At 40.9% G+C, this 16,634-nt stretch overlaps 1 protein-coding gene and 1 long non-coding RNA gene across 2 annotated transcripts in view; one reads left to right on the forward strand and one right to left on the reverse strand.

Moving 5' to 3' along the window:
* The window catches only part of CUNH4orf51 (chromosome unknown C4orf51 homolog), a 47,236-nt gene that overhangs the window by 14,046 nt on the left and 16,556 nt on the right, over window positions 1–16,634 (reverse strand). Inside the window, 1 exon segment of the mRNA XM_040484629.1 lies at window positions 661–965. Within this exon segment, the coding sequence (XP_040340563.1) occupies window positions 717–965 (249 nt within the window). The 3' untranslated portion in view covers window positions 661–716.
* LOC121028964 (uncharacterized) lies at window positions 15,064–15,647 on the forward strand. Its single transcript, XR_005789517.1, has 2 exons — window positions 15,064–15,229; window positions 15,564–15,647. It is a non-coding gene; the product is annotated as an uncharacterized LOC121028964 (long non-coding RNA).

Here is a 16,634-nt window from a genome sequence, read left to right on the forward strand (position 1 = left end):
GCGCGGCGCCGGGGAGAGCGGGAGGCGGACGGGACGTGCGGAGCTGCGGGAGGGAGGAGCGTGGGGGGGGAGGAGCGTGGGGGGAGGGGGAGCAGGGGGAGGGGGAGAGGAAGTCCGCGGCGGACAGAGGGGCGGGGCGTGGGCGGGGCCTGGAGGCCGCGAGGCTCCTCCCGGGAGCGCAGGGGCTGGAAAAGCCGCGGCGTTCCCCGCCCCAAGTTCCCAGCCGGCGTCCCCGGAATCACCGCCGCGTGTCCCACGGTCCGGGCGCGTTTGCTTTCCCGCGGCGCCCGCTGCGGAGGAAAGCCTGGCCGTGGAAGGCTGCGGCTCTTCTGGGCTATGGCTCTGAATACAAAAAAGCCTTTCTCACGCCCCTGCGGCCCTCCCCGACCGGGGCTCCAGATAGAGGGGACCGGCCCGTTGATGCTGGAGCCTGCAGCTGTGGGGGCCACAGCACCATTTCTGTGGTTCTTGCAGAGAAGGGTGGCTCCAGGTATTTACTCTTAAAAAAATGATTTTATGTAATGATTATACCGATAACTTTTGTTCCCGCTTCTAATTTAAGAGGGAAAAAAAAAAGGGGATGGAGGGTGTTTGAAGCCCAGGGAAGTGTCTGAAAAAGCCAGTCGGCTAAGGTCTAGATCTTACCGGGCCCACTCTTACCTCAAAGTCTTTAAACGAAGCTGCAGGCCTCTAGCTCTGGGACTGGGTTTTCCGACTCAGCTCAGTGACGAGAACGGTCCCCCCAGGCTATAAACGGAGTACTGATCACTTTCTGAGTCTTCAGACGAGCCAACCTTGCTGGCCGAATTACACGGTTCCTGAAGCTGGAGAAAAATGGCCTGGTTGTTAGCCCTTGCCCTTCCACTGAGGTTACTTTCTGCACGGAACTGGGAGTGAAGTTGCCAAGACCTCATTGTTGAGCAGGAGTCGGGATTGTTCCTGCATTTTCCTCCATCTCCGTTAACCTATTACATGTATCGTGTCTCTGTTAGGAAGGCCAGTCCAAACGCAGGAGAGAGAAAACATGTAAGAACCCTGGCATCACAAGCCATCGCTGCTTCTCTCCCGCCCCTTACTTAATCATCCGTGAGTGGTAAGATTGTTTCCCCTGCCTCCCCTAGGGTTCCTTTAGTATGGACATTCCTGGGTGTGAGTTTCTCTACTTGACAATTTTACAACGTGAGTTCCTTGAAGATAGGGCCCAGGAAAAGCAGTATTAAGAAGATGGTTACCAAGGCATTCAACGCCAAGCAGATTCTTTAAAAACTGAGAATATTGTTAATGATGGTTGAAAATTTCATCCAGTCCTTACGTGTTGCTGAGGATTTCGTTCAATCCCTACTTTTTGCTGATGCAGGAATTTGTACATTTTACCCCTCATTGCTTGTTCTCCCCCAAAATACAGCACCTCTAAAAAATTTTAAGATTTTGCCTTGTCTAATAAATAAAAGGTCATGGTTTATTTGTTATTTTTGGTCAGAACTTCAAGCCCCAAGTTTCCCAAACAAGTACCCCATATTCTTTGTGGGAGCAGGGAGGTTCCGGACGGGGAGTACTTTTAGCCTGTTGTACCGCAAAATCAAGAGTAGGATGTAATGCCACTACTTTGTCAGGAATTGTTGACTTAAAAGAGGCCACTGTGAGTATAGTAAAATCACTTTAGGGGTGGGGGCCGGGGAAGTATCTCAAAGAGAAAGGCAACTGTTCCCAAGAGCAGCTGCAGCTACTGGCAGTGGAATCGCTTGGAACCAGTACAACTCCACGCAGCAAGAGGGACTGATTTATTTAGCAATGGTTAATGATTCTCCCAAGCAAACCCCAGGAGGCCCGGCTAGCAACAAATACACTTTCAGGAAATCATCTACCCTTCCTAGAAGGATGCAACAACCCTACAGTGAAGGGAGGTCCCCGGCCACCCGCACAATACATCTTTTAGTCCACTGCCCAGCTTCAAATGCCCCCAAAGAACTCCCTCCACAGCCTACCACAGCCCTGCCCTGTCGTGCTTACAATGTTCCCTAGGAAAGGTATCAAAGCCTAAAGCAGAAAAATCAAGAAAAGTGCACAATTTTTGGAAGGCCATCATTGAATGGTACCGGGGAACCCAGGTGGGTTGTCTAGCCAGGCCCCATTAGCTAATTTTGTGAGATTAGCTAGTTGGTGCCCATAGACTAGCATGTTCCAAAATGATATGTGCATGTAACTGGTGGTTCTTGTGATAATGTTAGGTGGTACCTGAATAACATTTCTTATTTTCATAGTCAGGGTTTTTGTCTAATACATACAACTAGGAATACCAAATCTGTGGTGTCACAAATATAATTACTTAGGGTGAGGCTGGGATTTTTTTCAAGTCAATTTATTTTATTTTATTTTTTGACATTTATTTATTTTTGAGAGACAGAGAGAGACAGAGCTTGAGTGGGGGAGGGGGGGTGCAGAGAGAGAGGGAGACACAGAATCCAAAACAGGCTCCAGACTATGAGCTGTCATCACAGAGCCGGATGCAGGGCTCAAACCCACGAACCATGAGATCATGACCTGAGCTGAAGTCAGATGCTTAACCCCTTTTTCAAGTTAATTTAAAGATAAATCTTAATAAACAAAAGTAATGGGATAGCAAAACTAATTAGTTGTAACTTTTATATTGAGGTGAAGTCAGTGGAGTACTTGTAGAAACTAGTTTTTATTCTTTTTTTCAACTCATTCTTTAGGAATCTCTGCCAGAACTTTTAAGACAAAAAAAGAATTCCATTTTAACATCCTGTTAAAAATTACTGGATTTTGAGGGGAACCTGGGTGGCTCAGTCAGTTACGTGTCTGACTCTTGACTTCAGCTCAGGCCATGATCTCACAGTTTGTGAGTTCAAGCCCCGTGTTGGGCTCTGCACTGATGGTGAGGAGTCTACTTGGGATTCTGTCTCTCTGCCCTCTCTCTCCTTCTCACTCTCTCTCAAAATAAAGAAATAAACTTTAAGAAAATTACTTGATTTTGAGAAAGTCTGATCGGCAAAGACAGAGGCCCTGCTCTGGAGAGCCACGTCAGGGGGAGCAGAGATAGTAGATATTGGGTGGTGGAACAAGCTTATGAGGAGAGTGGGCCAGGACTCTGGGCACCCAGGGTAGGTCTCCAGAAAGGAAGGACAATCTGAGAACCTACTGCCTTTTTTTTTTTTTTTTTTTTTTTTTTGCAAGAGGCAGAATCCAGCAAATCACTGATATCACTGATGAAAATTTAGGCAGTACCAGAGAAATTTCCAATCCACCTAAGCCTCTTTGAGGCTTGTTTCCACAACAACCGGAGAGATCTATACAAAATGTCCAGGATGCTTTAAGAAAGAATGCTCAACTGGGGCACCTGGGTGGCTCAGTCAGTTAAGCGTCCAACTTGGGCTCGGTGCTGACAGCTCAGAGCCTGGAACCTGCTTCAGATTCTGGTGTCTCCCTCTCTTTCTCTGCCCCTCCCCCACTCATGCTCTGTCTCTCAAGAATGAATAAACGTTAAAAAAATTTTGAAAAAAGAAAGAAGGAATGTTCATCAGGATAGTGTACTTTTCTGTTTGTCACTTGATTGTAAATTTGGGATCCCCTTCATACCCACTCTGAACGCACACACACCACCACCCTCACTGCCACACTGCACACTCACTGACACTACTCCAGGGGTCCACTGTTGGGTGACAAGTAAAAAGATTCTTACATGCTTCAGAAAGTCTTTCTTTAGTCGATTGTAGCTCATCAGATTCTTAGATGCTGGCTTTTTAATTCTCATACCTAGTGTAAAAGAGACAGGCAGTGTGTAAGTGCTTGTGGTAGAGTCTATCGTAATATGAGTAAATGAAATTTACTAGTATTCCAAAATCACTTTTAATCAATAACTTCAAACACTCACATACATACTAGTTTCCCAGTCCCACCCAACATCTGTTACCACCACAACCTTCTCACATGTATAGTCTTTTTCAGAGGTGCTGCTGGGAAATGTTTCTCTGGGATTTCCCCCTCCTTTTGTTTCTGCATCCTGCCATCCTTACTGTTAGGAGAGGTACAACAAAATAACAGGGTGCATGACAGGAGGAAAGAAGCAGAAATGCAAAAGGCCTTGAATGACCTCAGACGCTGGAAGGGGTGAAAATATCAGATGAAGACCGTCATTCAAATCAAGGCAGAACATGATGTAAAGTGGTAGGTTAGGACAGGACTTACCTGATTTTTCATAATTTGGAGGTGCTGGAGAAAAATCACCACACAGAATTTGGTGTGCCTGTGAAAAATATAAAAATAAATGCCAACTGCTTTCACAACAATAGAAATTTAATAAAATTCTTTTTCCTGTGTTGTGCTTCCTCATTCAGGAGGCAGTTTGATACTGCTATCCAAACCCACTGTTGTAACAGACACCAACAGTGAAATCAAAAGACAAAATTGGGGGAGAAATGTATAAAGTAAGATAGGCAAAAGAGTACTATCTCAATATGGAGATAGCTTATACAAATCAATGAGAAGAAGCTAAACACCCTAATAGAAAAGTGGGCAAAGGAAATGAATACAGTCAGTTATCATTATTCATGGATTCCGTAGTTTCCAATTTTCCTACTCGTTAAAATTTATTTGTAACCCCAAAGCTAATACGTGCAGCACTTTTGAAGCATTCAAGGACATGCACAGAGTTAACAAGTTGAGTCACCTGATGTGCACGTTTCCAGTCGAGGTCAAACCAGAGGTCACTTTGCCTTCTTGTTTCAGCTCTCGTACTTTACACAAGTGTCCTTTTTGTGGCCTGTTTAGTGCCACTTTTTCTGCATTTTTATGCATTTTATGAGTGGTATCACTTTTTGAAATGGCCTCCAGTGTCATGCTGACGTGCTGTGTAACGTTCCTACGTGCAAGAGGACTTTGATGTGCCTTATGGAAAAGATACATTTGTTAGGTAAACTTCATCCAGGCGTGATTTATAGAGCTGTTGGCTATTAGTTCAATGTCAGTGAATCAACAATACGTATGAAATAAGGTAGCTTTAAACAGAAACCTACATAAATACAAATTTACAGTTGATGAAATGTTGTGACCAGAGGCTCACAGGAACCTGGCCCTACATTTCTCCTAGGAGCAACAGTTCCATAATGACCACTTCACTGTTAGTAGGGAATTTAGAAAACATAACTACCTTGAATTATGAAAATTGACTATCAGCACAAAAAAGCTATAAATAAGTAATAAGCAGAGGATGCTCAAACTCACTAATAATCAAGGAAATTAAAATTAAAAGGAAAGTAAAATATCTTCATCTATCCAATTGGGAAATACTAAAATTATTTTTTAAAGCCAGTGTTAGAGAAAATATAGGAAAACAAGCACTCTTGAGGACCGCTGGTGCATGAGGCCAATTTTCTGGAAGGCAATTTGGCCATATATCAAGATTTAAAATAAGCATAACAACTCCTGATCCAAGAATTCTACTTATGAGAAAGTACCCTGAGGAGATAATTGTACAATTGCAAAATTTTACATTTAAATTTACTCATCACTGCATTATTTACAATAGTTGCCAATTTGAAACACCTAAATGCCTAGCAATACAGGATATTTTTACATTGCGATATATCCAGTCAATGGAACATTATGTATCCATTGAAATGATAAATATTGCTAATACTGAAAGAAATGTCCATGAAAATATTCAGTGATTAAAGCAGATTGCAGAGGACAGTGGATCCCATCAAGGCATTCTGTGTGTGTGTGTGTGTGTGTGTGTGTGTGTGTGTGTGTGTATCTTTACATATGCATAAATGTAGAGAGACATTCCTGAGGAAGTTCACTAAAATGTTAATGGCAATTATCTCTGGGGGAGGGAAAGGATTTCAGATAATTTTTACTTCTGCCTCTATTTCTCTGTATTATTTGAAAGGTTACAATCAGAGAAAAGCTGTTTTTGTTTTTAAACTGTCAATATAATCTATATAGTTATTGCCTTACATGGGAAAGAGGAACGTTGGTAACTGTAAAGAAGAGACACAACATCATCAGTTCACAATTTATAACCTTGGCTGTTTATCACTGTATCCCCATCAGCTAAAAGAAAGCTACACACATAATAAGCGTTCACAAATACATATTTGATGAGTAAGTAATTTTAAACAATAAATAGTTTTTTATGAAATATGCAGGGTACGATTGTTTAAGCGCTCTCCATGTCAAGGTCATTGAGAAATATTGGACTTACCACACTGTGCTTGACATCATGTGAATTTTTGAAAGAACTGGTCATATGAGGTAATAGTCCTGCATCCAAATGAAGAGGGAAAACCAGGATTAAACCCAGGGTTAGAGTAAAATCTCTTACATTCCCATTTGTACCATGCAAATGAATTGTACACACATTACTTACTTCCCTTTAGAATTTAACCAGTGGAAAAATTAAGAGTCAGGTAAAATGACCCTGTGACTAAAAGTTAATTTTTAGTAAATATTCTGGAGCTTTTGAGGGTGGAGGTAATTTTTTTGTGGTACACATTTCAATTTTATTTTATTTTTTATTTATTTTTTATTAAAAAAAATTTTTTTTTCAACTTTTTTTTTTTTTTTATCTTTGGGACAGAGAGAGATAGAGCATGAACGGGGGAGGGGCAGAGAGAGAGGGAGACACAGAATCGGATACAGGCTCCAGGCTCTGAGCCATCAGCCCAGAGCCTGACGCGGGGCTCGAACTCCCGGACCGCGAGATCGTGACCTGGCTGAAGTTGGATGCTTAACCGACTGCGCCACCCAGGCGCCCCTCAATTTTATTTTAAAAAGAAAACCAGACTGATAATAGCTAAGGGGACATCGAAATTATACATCTATGATTTTTAAAATGTTATCAAAATTATTCAGTTTGACATGTACTTTGGCTTTCTCTATGAGGTTGTCCTGAAGTAAGCCTAAAGTAGAGACTGTGTTCAGTCTTTATTAATTTTCTTAAATTTTAATCCAGTAAAAAATAATTATCTATGTCCCCTTTCCCATCTAAAAATAGTTAACCTTTCAAATGCTGCTCTCTTTTAAAAAAGATTTTATTTTTTAGAGCAGTTTTAGATTCACAGCAAAATTGAGAGAACATAGAGTCCCCATATACTCGTATACTCCTGCCTCCCCCCCACCCCATATCAACATCATATATGTTGATATATATATCAATATGTATATATATTCATATATATATCAATATATCAATATGATACAACATATCAACATCCCCCTGCCAGAGTGGTGCATTTATTACAGTCAGTGAACCTACATTGTAACATCCTAATCACAGTTCATGTTACAGTTCACTCTTGGTGTTGTAGATTCTATAGGTTTGGACAAATGTATAATGACATGTGTCTATCATTATAGTTTCATACAGAGTATATTTACTGCCCTAAAATTCCTTTGTGTTCTGCTTATTCATTCCTCTTCCTTCCCAGCCCCTGGCAGCCTCTGATCTTTTTACTGTATCCATGGTTTTGCCTTTTCCATAATGTCAGGTAGTTGGAATCCTATAGTATGTAGCCTTTTCAGATTGGCTTCTTTCACTTTGTAGTATGCACTTAAGCTTCCTCTATGTCTTTCCATGACAGCTCATTTCTTTTTAGTGCTGAATAGTATCACATTGTCTAGATGCGCCACAGTTCATTTATCCATTGACTTACTAAAGAACGTCTTCCTTGCTTCCCAATTTTGACAATTATAAAGCTGCTATAAATATCTATGTGTAAGGAAGTATTTGTGGGGACATAAGTCTTCAACTTTTTTGGATAAATCCCAAGGACCACAATTGCTAGATCATATGGTAAGAGCATGTTTAGTTTCCTAAGAAACCATCAAACTGGTTTTCAAAGTGACTGCACCATTTTGCATTCCCACCAGCAATGCATGAGAGTGCCTGTTTGTTCCTCATCTTTACCAGCTGGTATTTGATAGTGTCAGTGTTCCAGATTTTGGCCATTTTCATATGTGTGTAATGATATTTCATTGTTGTTTTCTAATTTGCATTTCCCTGATGACCTATGATGTGGGGCATCTTTTCATTTGATTATTTGCCATATTTATATCTTCCAAGTGAGGTGTTTGTTAAAGTCTTTGGCTCATTTTTTAGTCAGTTTTTTTGTTTGTTTCTTGTTGTTGAGTTTTAAGAGTTCTTTGTATATTTAGAATAACAACTCCTTATAAAAAGTATCTTTGCAAATATTTTCTCCCAATCTGTGGCTTCTCATTCTCTTGTCTTTTGCAGAGCAGAAAAAATTAATTTTAATAAAGCTCATCTAATCTATTATTTCTTTTATGGAGCATGTTTTTGATGTCATATCTAAAAAGTCATTGCCATACCAAGGTCATCTAGGTTTTTTCCTATGCTATATTCTTGGAGTTTTACACTTCTGCATTTTACATTTAGGTCTATGATCCATCTTGAGAAAATTTTGTAAGGGTGTAAAGTGTATGTCTAGATTTTTTTAGATGTTCAGTTGTTCCGACAAAATTTGTTGAAAAGACTGTCTTTTCTCCATTGCACTGCCTTTGTTCCTCTGTCAAAGATAGGTTGCCTGTATTTATGTGGGTCTATTTCTGGGTTCTGTATTCTGTTCCACTGATCTATATGTCTCTTCTTTCACCAATACCGCATTGTGTTAATTACTCTGACTTTCTTGTAAGTATTGAAGTTGGGTAGTGTCAAGGCAAGGCACCTGGCGGATTATTGATATAGCTGGATTAACATCTACCGTATTTGTTACTGTTTTCTATTTGTTGCCCTTGTTCCTTGTTCCTAAATTTGTCTTCTACTCTTTCTCTGCCTTTTGTGGTTTCAGTTGAGCATTTTATATGATTTCATTTTCTCTCCTTTCTTAACATTTTAATTATATTTCTCTCTCTCTCTCTCTCTCTCTCCCTCTCTCCCTCCCTCCCTCTCTTTTTACTTTTTAAATAGTTGCCCTGGGGTTTGGAGTAGTTACAACTACTCCAAGTACATTTCAAGTCACATTATACCACATGTTATACAAGTAGTGCAAGTGCCGTATAATAACAAAATATTCCTAATTCCTCTCTCCCCTCCCTTATGGCATTGTTGTCATTCATTTCTCTTGTATTTAAGCATAAATAAGTACATATACAGTTGACCCTTTAACAGCATGTGTTAGGACTGCAAAGGCCCACCTACACATGGATTTTTTACAATGTAGTGTTATAAAATGTTTTTTCTCTCCCTTATGATTTTCTTCATAACATTTTCTGTTCTCTAGCTTCCTTTATTGGAAGACATACATAAGCCTACATAATTGAATACATTGTTACTATTATTATTTTGAATAAACTGTTGTTAGGTTAAAAATTAGAAAAATAAAAGTTTTGATTTTATGTTTACCTATACCTTCTTCAATGCTTTTCTTGTCTATGTAGATCTGAGTTTCTGACCTATTCTTTTCCTTCTCTGTATAGAACTTTTAACATTTCTTGCAGGGCAGATCTATTGGCAACAAATTCCCTCACTTTGTCTGACAAAGTGTTCATTTCTCCCTCACTTTTGAAGGATAATTTCACAGGGTACAGAATTCTAGGTTGGTGGGTTTGTTTTTTTTTCCTCAACACTAAATATTTCATGCTACTCTCTTCTCGTTTCCATAGTTTCTAAGGAGAAGCTGGATACAATTCTTGTTTCTCTATAGGTAAGGTGTTTTCCCTCTGGCTTTGTTCAGGATTTTTTTCTTTATCTTTTATTTTCTGTTGTTTGAAAATGATATGCCTACGTTTAAGTATTTTGTTTGTTTTACATTTATCCTGCTTGATGTTCCCTGAGATTCCTGGATCTATGGTTTGGTGTCTGACATTAACCTGTGGAAATTCTCAGTTGTTATTGTTCATACATTTCTTCTTTTCCTTTCTCTCCTTCTTCTCCTTCCAGTATTCCCAAAACATATGTTATACTCTTTGTAGTTGTTCCAGTCCTTGGCTATTCTGTCCTATTTTTTAGTCTTTGTTCTCATTGCTTTTCAAGTTTAGGTGTTTTTACTGAGATAACCTTAAGCTCAGAGATTCTTTCCTCAGCTGTGACCAGTCTACTTATAAATCCATTAAAGGAATTCTTCATTTTTCATTTGTTGCTCAGTGTTTTTGATCTCTGGCATTTCTTTTTTTGGTTCTTTCTTAGGATTTGCATCTCTCTGCTTACATTGCCTGTCTGTTCTTATATGCTGTCTACTTTATCCATTAGAGCCCTTAGAATATTAATCATGGTTGCCTTAAATCCCTGGTCTGATAATACCAAATCCTGCCATGTCTGGTTCTGATGCTTACTCTATCTCTTCAAATTATGTTTGCGCCTTTTAGTATGCCTTGTAACTATTTCTTTCTTTCTTTTTTATGAATATAAGTTATTGTCAAATTGGCTTACATACATTTCTTGATAGCTGGACATGATGTTCCAAGGAAAAGAATTGCTGTAAATAGGCCCTTAATAATGAGGTGATGGAGTATGGGGGAGAGGAAGCATTCTACAGTCCTATGATTAGGTCTCAGTCTTGCAGTGAAACTATCCCTCTGGACAGTGAACTTCACAGTGTTTCTAGGGTTTTCCTCCTTCCGTGTTAGGTAGAATAGGATGGCTAGAGTGGGCTGGAGTTGAGTATTTCTCTTTTCCCTCATGGAAGGCTAAGGTAAGTTAGAGTTTGGTTTTTCTTTTCCCCCAGTTCAGTTAGGCTACCATAATGATACCCGAGCAGATTAGGCTTTGGCAAAGTAGTTTCTCCTAAGGGCAGACCTTGTTAAGAACATAGACTCTGGAGTACTTCAATTTTTTTTTTTCAACGTTTATTTATTTTTGGGACAGAGAGAGACAGAGCATGAACGGGGGAGGGGCAGAGAGAGAGGGAGACACAGAATCGGAAACAGGCTCCAGGCTCTGAGCCATCAGCCCAGAGCCCGACGCGGGGCTCGAACTCACGGACCGCGAGATCGTGACCTGGCTGAAGTCGGACGCTTAACCGACTGCGCCACCCAGGCGCCCCAGGAGTTGTTAATTTTAAATTTTGTCCAGCTTTTTACCTGTTGCTAGAATGGAGAGGCATCTTCCAAGCTCCTTACAAGCAGAACCAGAAACCAGAAGTTGGGATAAACATCTTCATACCTGGAACATTCTATAATATACAGCTTATACTTTTAGAATCAGAGGGAACCAAGGCTATGCAGAAATTGTAAGGGTATACATTTTTCTCAAGGTCTGAAACAGCCCTGGTATATTTCTTAATATAACTTATATATCATAAAATTGACCCACTTTAAGTATATAGTTCAGTGATTCCAAGTAAATGTACTGAGTTATACAACCATCAAAATACCATAATATAGTATTAGAGCATTTTCATTATCCCAGTAAGATCTCTCATGCCCATTTTTGGCTAATCTTCTTTCCTGCCCTCAGCCCCAGAAAACCACTAACCTACTTTCCCTATAGATTTGCCTTTATTGGACATCGCGCAGAAATCAGAATCATCTGCCAGGTGGTTTTGTCTCTCTGCCTCCTTTTACTTAACGTAATATTTTTGAGGTTCATCCACATTGCAGCTGTTTGGTACTTTGTTCCTTCTTATTGATGAGCAGTATTCCATTGTATGAATATACCAAATTTTGTTGTCCATTCACCATGATAGACATAAGGCTTATTTCCAATTCTGGCTATTATGGATAATGCTGCAGTGAACATTCATGTCCAAGTCTTTGTGTAGATATATGTATTCATTTCTCTTGGATACATGCCTATAGGTGGAATTGTTAGATCCTACGATAAGTTTATGTTTAACTTTAAAAAACCTGTCAAAGTGTTTTCCACAGTGGCAGTACTATTCTACATCCCCATTAGCAATGAATGAAGATTCTGGTTTTCCACATCCTCTCCAACATTTGTTATTGTCCGTCTTTGTGATGATAACCATTCTTATGGATGTGAGGTGCTGTCTCACTGGTTTTAATTTACATTTCCCTAATGACTAGTCATGTTGCATTCTCTGGTGTATTTTGATTTTAAAAATAAGAGAACATTTTAATTTGATTAAAAATAAATAAAAATTGATTTAAAAGAGAAAGGGGGACTTGCTTGGCATAATATGATGGGGTCTCTTCATTAGGAATGAGTCAAGGGAGAGGAATAGTTTTTGTCAAATGCTCATTGCTATTTGTGCAATTTTATGCTGATAAACTTCTAAAACAAGATATCTTAAGCTAAAGTCCAATACAGAGTCCAACAATTTATTCAGGTGAATTCAAGAAAAACCTGCTTTTTCACAGCTACAGTAAAAGCAGGTGGATAAAAAGTTTATGCTGCACAGTTAGTTCTGATTATTCCATTAGCTATGAATCCTTAGCCTTTCAAAGCTCTGTGAGACTTTTATAAATCCCACTGGACTGCCAGAGGCTTTGAATGGTTTTATGTCACCTTTTCTTTCAAGAATTATATGATAATCAGTAATTAGTAAATGATATGATTCTATAATATTAAAGTTTTATAGAAAGTATTTTTGAGGTACTTGATGGATTATGGGAAAAAACAGGCACTAGAATTTGTGCTAGACAGTCTATGAGGGATTTCTACTTATATGTCCATCTTTTACCCAAACGTGGTCATCTTTCTGAGCATTTTTCTGACATTTTCAGAAATGTCTCTCATTTTCTTTAGTCTGTTTGTGGAGAGGAACATCAGCAAACCCACATATGTTGGAGCATGGTTAGCTAGTAATTTTTTTCTTTGTGAGTTCAAAGTTGACAAAGTGAGTCCACAGTGCAACTTGACATTGGTAGTTTCAGCTGGCCTTTTAATTAAGGACATTTAATGTTACCCTAATCTGCTAGTGTGTATCCACCTCCCTGTTTCCCTTCCTAATGTTAGAACTGTACCAAACTGAGCAATTTTGTTGATGAAACTAACAATATTAGTAACAGCCAACAAATTCTACCTTTACATTTAGGTCCTTAAATGTTGTGCCAATACTGATGTGATGCTACAGGTATTTGGTTTTTTAAAAGCATGTTATCAAGAAAGCAAGTGTAAGGGGCGCCTGGGTGGCTCAGTCGGTTAAGCGGCCGACTTCAGCTCAGATCACGATCTCACGGTCCGTGAGTTTGAGCCCTGCGTCGGGCTCTGGGCTGATGCCTCAGAGCCTGGAGCCTGCTTCCGATTCTGTGTCTCCCTCTCTCTCTGCCCCTCCCCGTTCATGCTCTGGTCTCTCTCTGTCTCAAAAATAAATAAACATTTAAAAAAAAAAATTTTTTTTTTTCAAAAAAGAAAAAAGAAAGCAAGTGTAAGAGAGCACCTGGGTGGCTCAGCTCATTAAGCGTATGACTTTGGCTCAGGTCATGATCTCATGGTTTGTGGGTTTAAGCCTCCCATCGGGCTCTGTGCTGATAGTTCAGAGCCTGAAGCCTGCTTCAGATTCTGTGTCTCCCTCTTTCTCTGGCCCTCCCCTGCTTGCTCCCCTATCTCTCTCTCTTAAAAGTAAACAAACATTTTAAAAAATTAAAAAAAAAAAAAAAGGCATGTAATGGTCTGTATATTTGGTGAAAAATATTCTATCAGTATTAAGTTTCTTGAATATGATAATAGTATTATGGTTATGTAAGAGAACATTCTTACTCAGGTAGGTGCTGCGGTATTTAAGGATATACTGTTACGATATCTGTAATTTATTCTCAAAAGCTTAGCAAAGAAGTGTATACCAAGTATCAGTATAAAGAGACAGAGGGCGCACTGGGTGGCTCAGTTGGTTAAACATTCGGCTCTTGATATTGGTTCTGGTCATGATCTCGCGGTCCTGAGATCAAGCCCCAACTTGGGCTCTGCTGTTAGCACCGAGCCTGCTTGGGATTCTCTCTCTCTCCCTCTCTCTCTCTGCCCCGCCCCCCCTCCCGACTCATGCTCTCTCCCTCAAAATAAATAAGTAAAAATTTAAAACAACAGAAAAAGTTCCAGTTAACAAACGTGGCAAAATGTTAACAATTGACGAATGTAGGCAAGAGTAAGTAAACACTGATTGTGCAATTCGTTAAATTTCTCTAGGGATTAAAAAAATTTTTTTTTAAGTTGTGACTAAAGAATAAGGCACTTTCATAATTACAGATAAAGAAAGAGTGCCACTATCATATTTTATAATGGCTAAAACGAGGCAAGAAGAAGATTAGGAAAACCAGCCAGTATCATCCCAAATTCCACTGGAGCCATAACCAAGAACAGACCTAAAAACAGTACTTTGTTTTCCTCTAATCTCCTCCCCATACAACCCTGTGCATCCCCATAGGCAGACAGCACGGTTTGTTCACGCAAGCCCACTAAAATCGCCCAGTAGAGTGCTGTCTTTTAAGTTCACAGGCACAATCTATTGCGGCTACCTCCTAGTTGATGTTATGCTTGAACAGTAAAGTGCACACGGTAACAGATGGCATCTTGTGACCTTCTTAATAACAGGCTTGGCTGCCAGTGTTCCTTTGTGTCCAGTCTCTGCAGGGAACTTGGATACGGTTGCCTTACACTTGAATATTTTCTGGCAAACTCATTTAACCATTTATGACACTGGTTCCTAATTCAAAATAGTCAGAGAGAGCAAAATAAAATCCCCAACTTCTGAAAGGGACATTGGTAATTCCTGAGTCTGGGGGTTCTATCCTGGGATTCTTTGGGGGTGTGCTGGCAGTCACTCAGCATATCTGTCACTTGTTGTGTGGTGAGGACATTAATCCCAGGCAAACTGCTCATCAGGCTATCTAGATTTATCTGTCATCGATGTAACATTGTTGTCTTTCTATAGTTTAAAAGAAATGCACTTCCCACAGCAAAGCATACAAATGAGCCAGAAAGCAAACTAAATCCCATCGTTACAAGGTCCCTCTGCTCTGACCGCCCACACTAGGAGCGAATGTGGGGAGCCTGCAGCGAGTGAGGCTTGTTCTAAGTCACCCTGTTCCCTCCGTTGCGTGCCTGGGCAGCCAGTGGCCCGGCAGGCTGCGCACTGAGACGAGGAGGGGGCGGGAATGAGGGCACTAGGTGGTGAGGTGAGGGAGCAGCCTGCCAAGTCCTCAGCTCTCCCACAGGGGCAGCTTTCGTCTGGCAAGAGTGGAAGGCAGACAAGGGTGCCCTAAGAAAAGACAATGAAGACAGCCTCACCAAAGCCTGAGGAGTCTCCTCCTCCTGACAGGATGAACCTGGAAGGGCTGTACCAGGAGGAAAATGGTAACATCAGTCCCTGTCAGGCAACAGGGGTGGGGGATGGGTGGGTGCCTATGGTAGGAGTGAAAAGCATGGGGTCTTAGGGTAGAAACAACTCAGCTGACAGGCATAGGACTGTGTGGAAGAGAAAGACAAGAACCAGGTTTCTGTTTGTGCAGGGAGGTGTCATTCCAGGGTTTCTCCTGGTAGCTGAGGGGGAGGTGACGCTCTTTTCTGTTGGCCCCATTTCTGCACTAATGAGAATGCCTCGGAGAGGGAAGGTCCCCCTGATGCCTCTGATGAGGGAAACAAAGGCAAGAGAAATGTAGCTTAAATTAAATCTGCTTTCAGCTTGCAGCTCACTGACACCTGAAACATGCAGAGCGTGACCTTCCTCCAGGAACCCATGGCTGCCTCCATGTCTTAATGTTTATATTTTATTAAAGAATAAAAGTGACCTTATCTTAATAGCAGCTAGCCCCCCCTCCCCAAGGTCCTGAAAGCCTTGCTTCAAAATTCCTTAGAAACTTACTTAATCTTTATCCCCACTCCTTCCACAAACTTAAAAGTATATAATCAGTCACTCCTCACAACCACAGTGCAGCTCTTTCTGCCCACAGGTCCTGTCCCTGTGTTTTAATAAAGCCACCTTTTTAGGGGTCCCTGGGTGGCTCAGTCGGTTAAGCATCTGACTCTTGATTTCGGCTCAGGGCATGATCTCATGGTTCGTGAGCTAAAGCCCCACACTGGGCTCTGCACTGACAGCATGGAGCCTGCTTGGGATTCTCTCTCTCTCTCTTCCTCTGCCCCTCTCCTGCTCACATACTCTCTCTCTCTCTTAAATTAAATGAATAAGCTTTAACAAACATCATCTTTTTGCGCCAAAACATCTCAAGCGTTCATTCTTAGCCTTAGCTAAGCCCCATTTCATATTTTCATCACCCCTCTCCGGGAAAAGCTGGCCTGGGTGTGAAGGAGCCTTGACTGGGGAGCTGTGAGTCTCTTCCGGAAAGGCAGGGAGCAGGTTGTCTGGGTTGGCTGCCATTTACTCCTTTCTTATTCCATCCCAGGGCCAACCTATTGCCCCTTTCTCAGATAGACTAGAAAACCTGTGGGCAAAGCCTCCTCTGTTCAGGCATGCCCTAACCCATCTGCCTCCACCTTCATTCTGGGCCCCCAGCCTCTAGGACCAATAAGCTTTGGAAATGGCCCAGAAACAGTACCAGAGGCATGTATCCCTGAGACATTATGGAAACAAGATTGACAAAACTCGAAAGCCACAAGACATCAACATTCCTAAGAAGTGGAAGGCAGTTCCCCTGCCTTAGGCCCTACAGGTACCAGCTATTCTGCTCTCTTTCCTCTCTCCCTCTCATCCCAAGTCATGTTTGCCATTTCTCATTTATACTACTGTATGTCTATGTTTCAG

Source organism: Herpailurus yagouaroundi, unplaced genomic scaffold (genome assembly GCF_014898765.1).
Source record: "Herpailurus yagouaroundi ecotype Mexico unplaced genomic scaffold, PumYag 28, whole genome shotgun sequence".
Classification (NCBI taxonomy): Eukaryota; Metazoa; Chordata; class Mammalia; order Carnivora; family Felidae; genus Herpailurus; species Herpailurus yagouaroundi.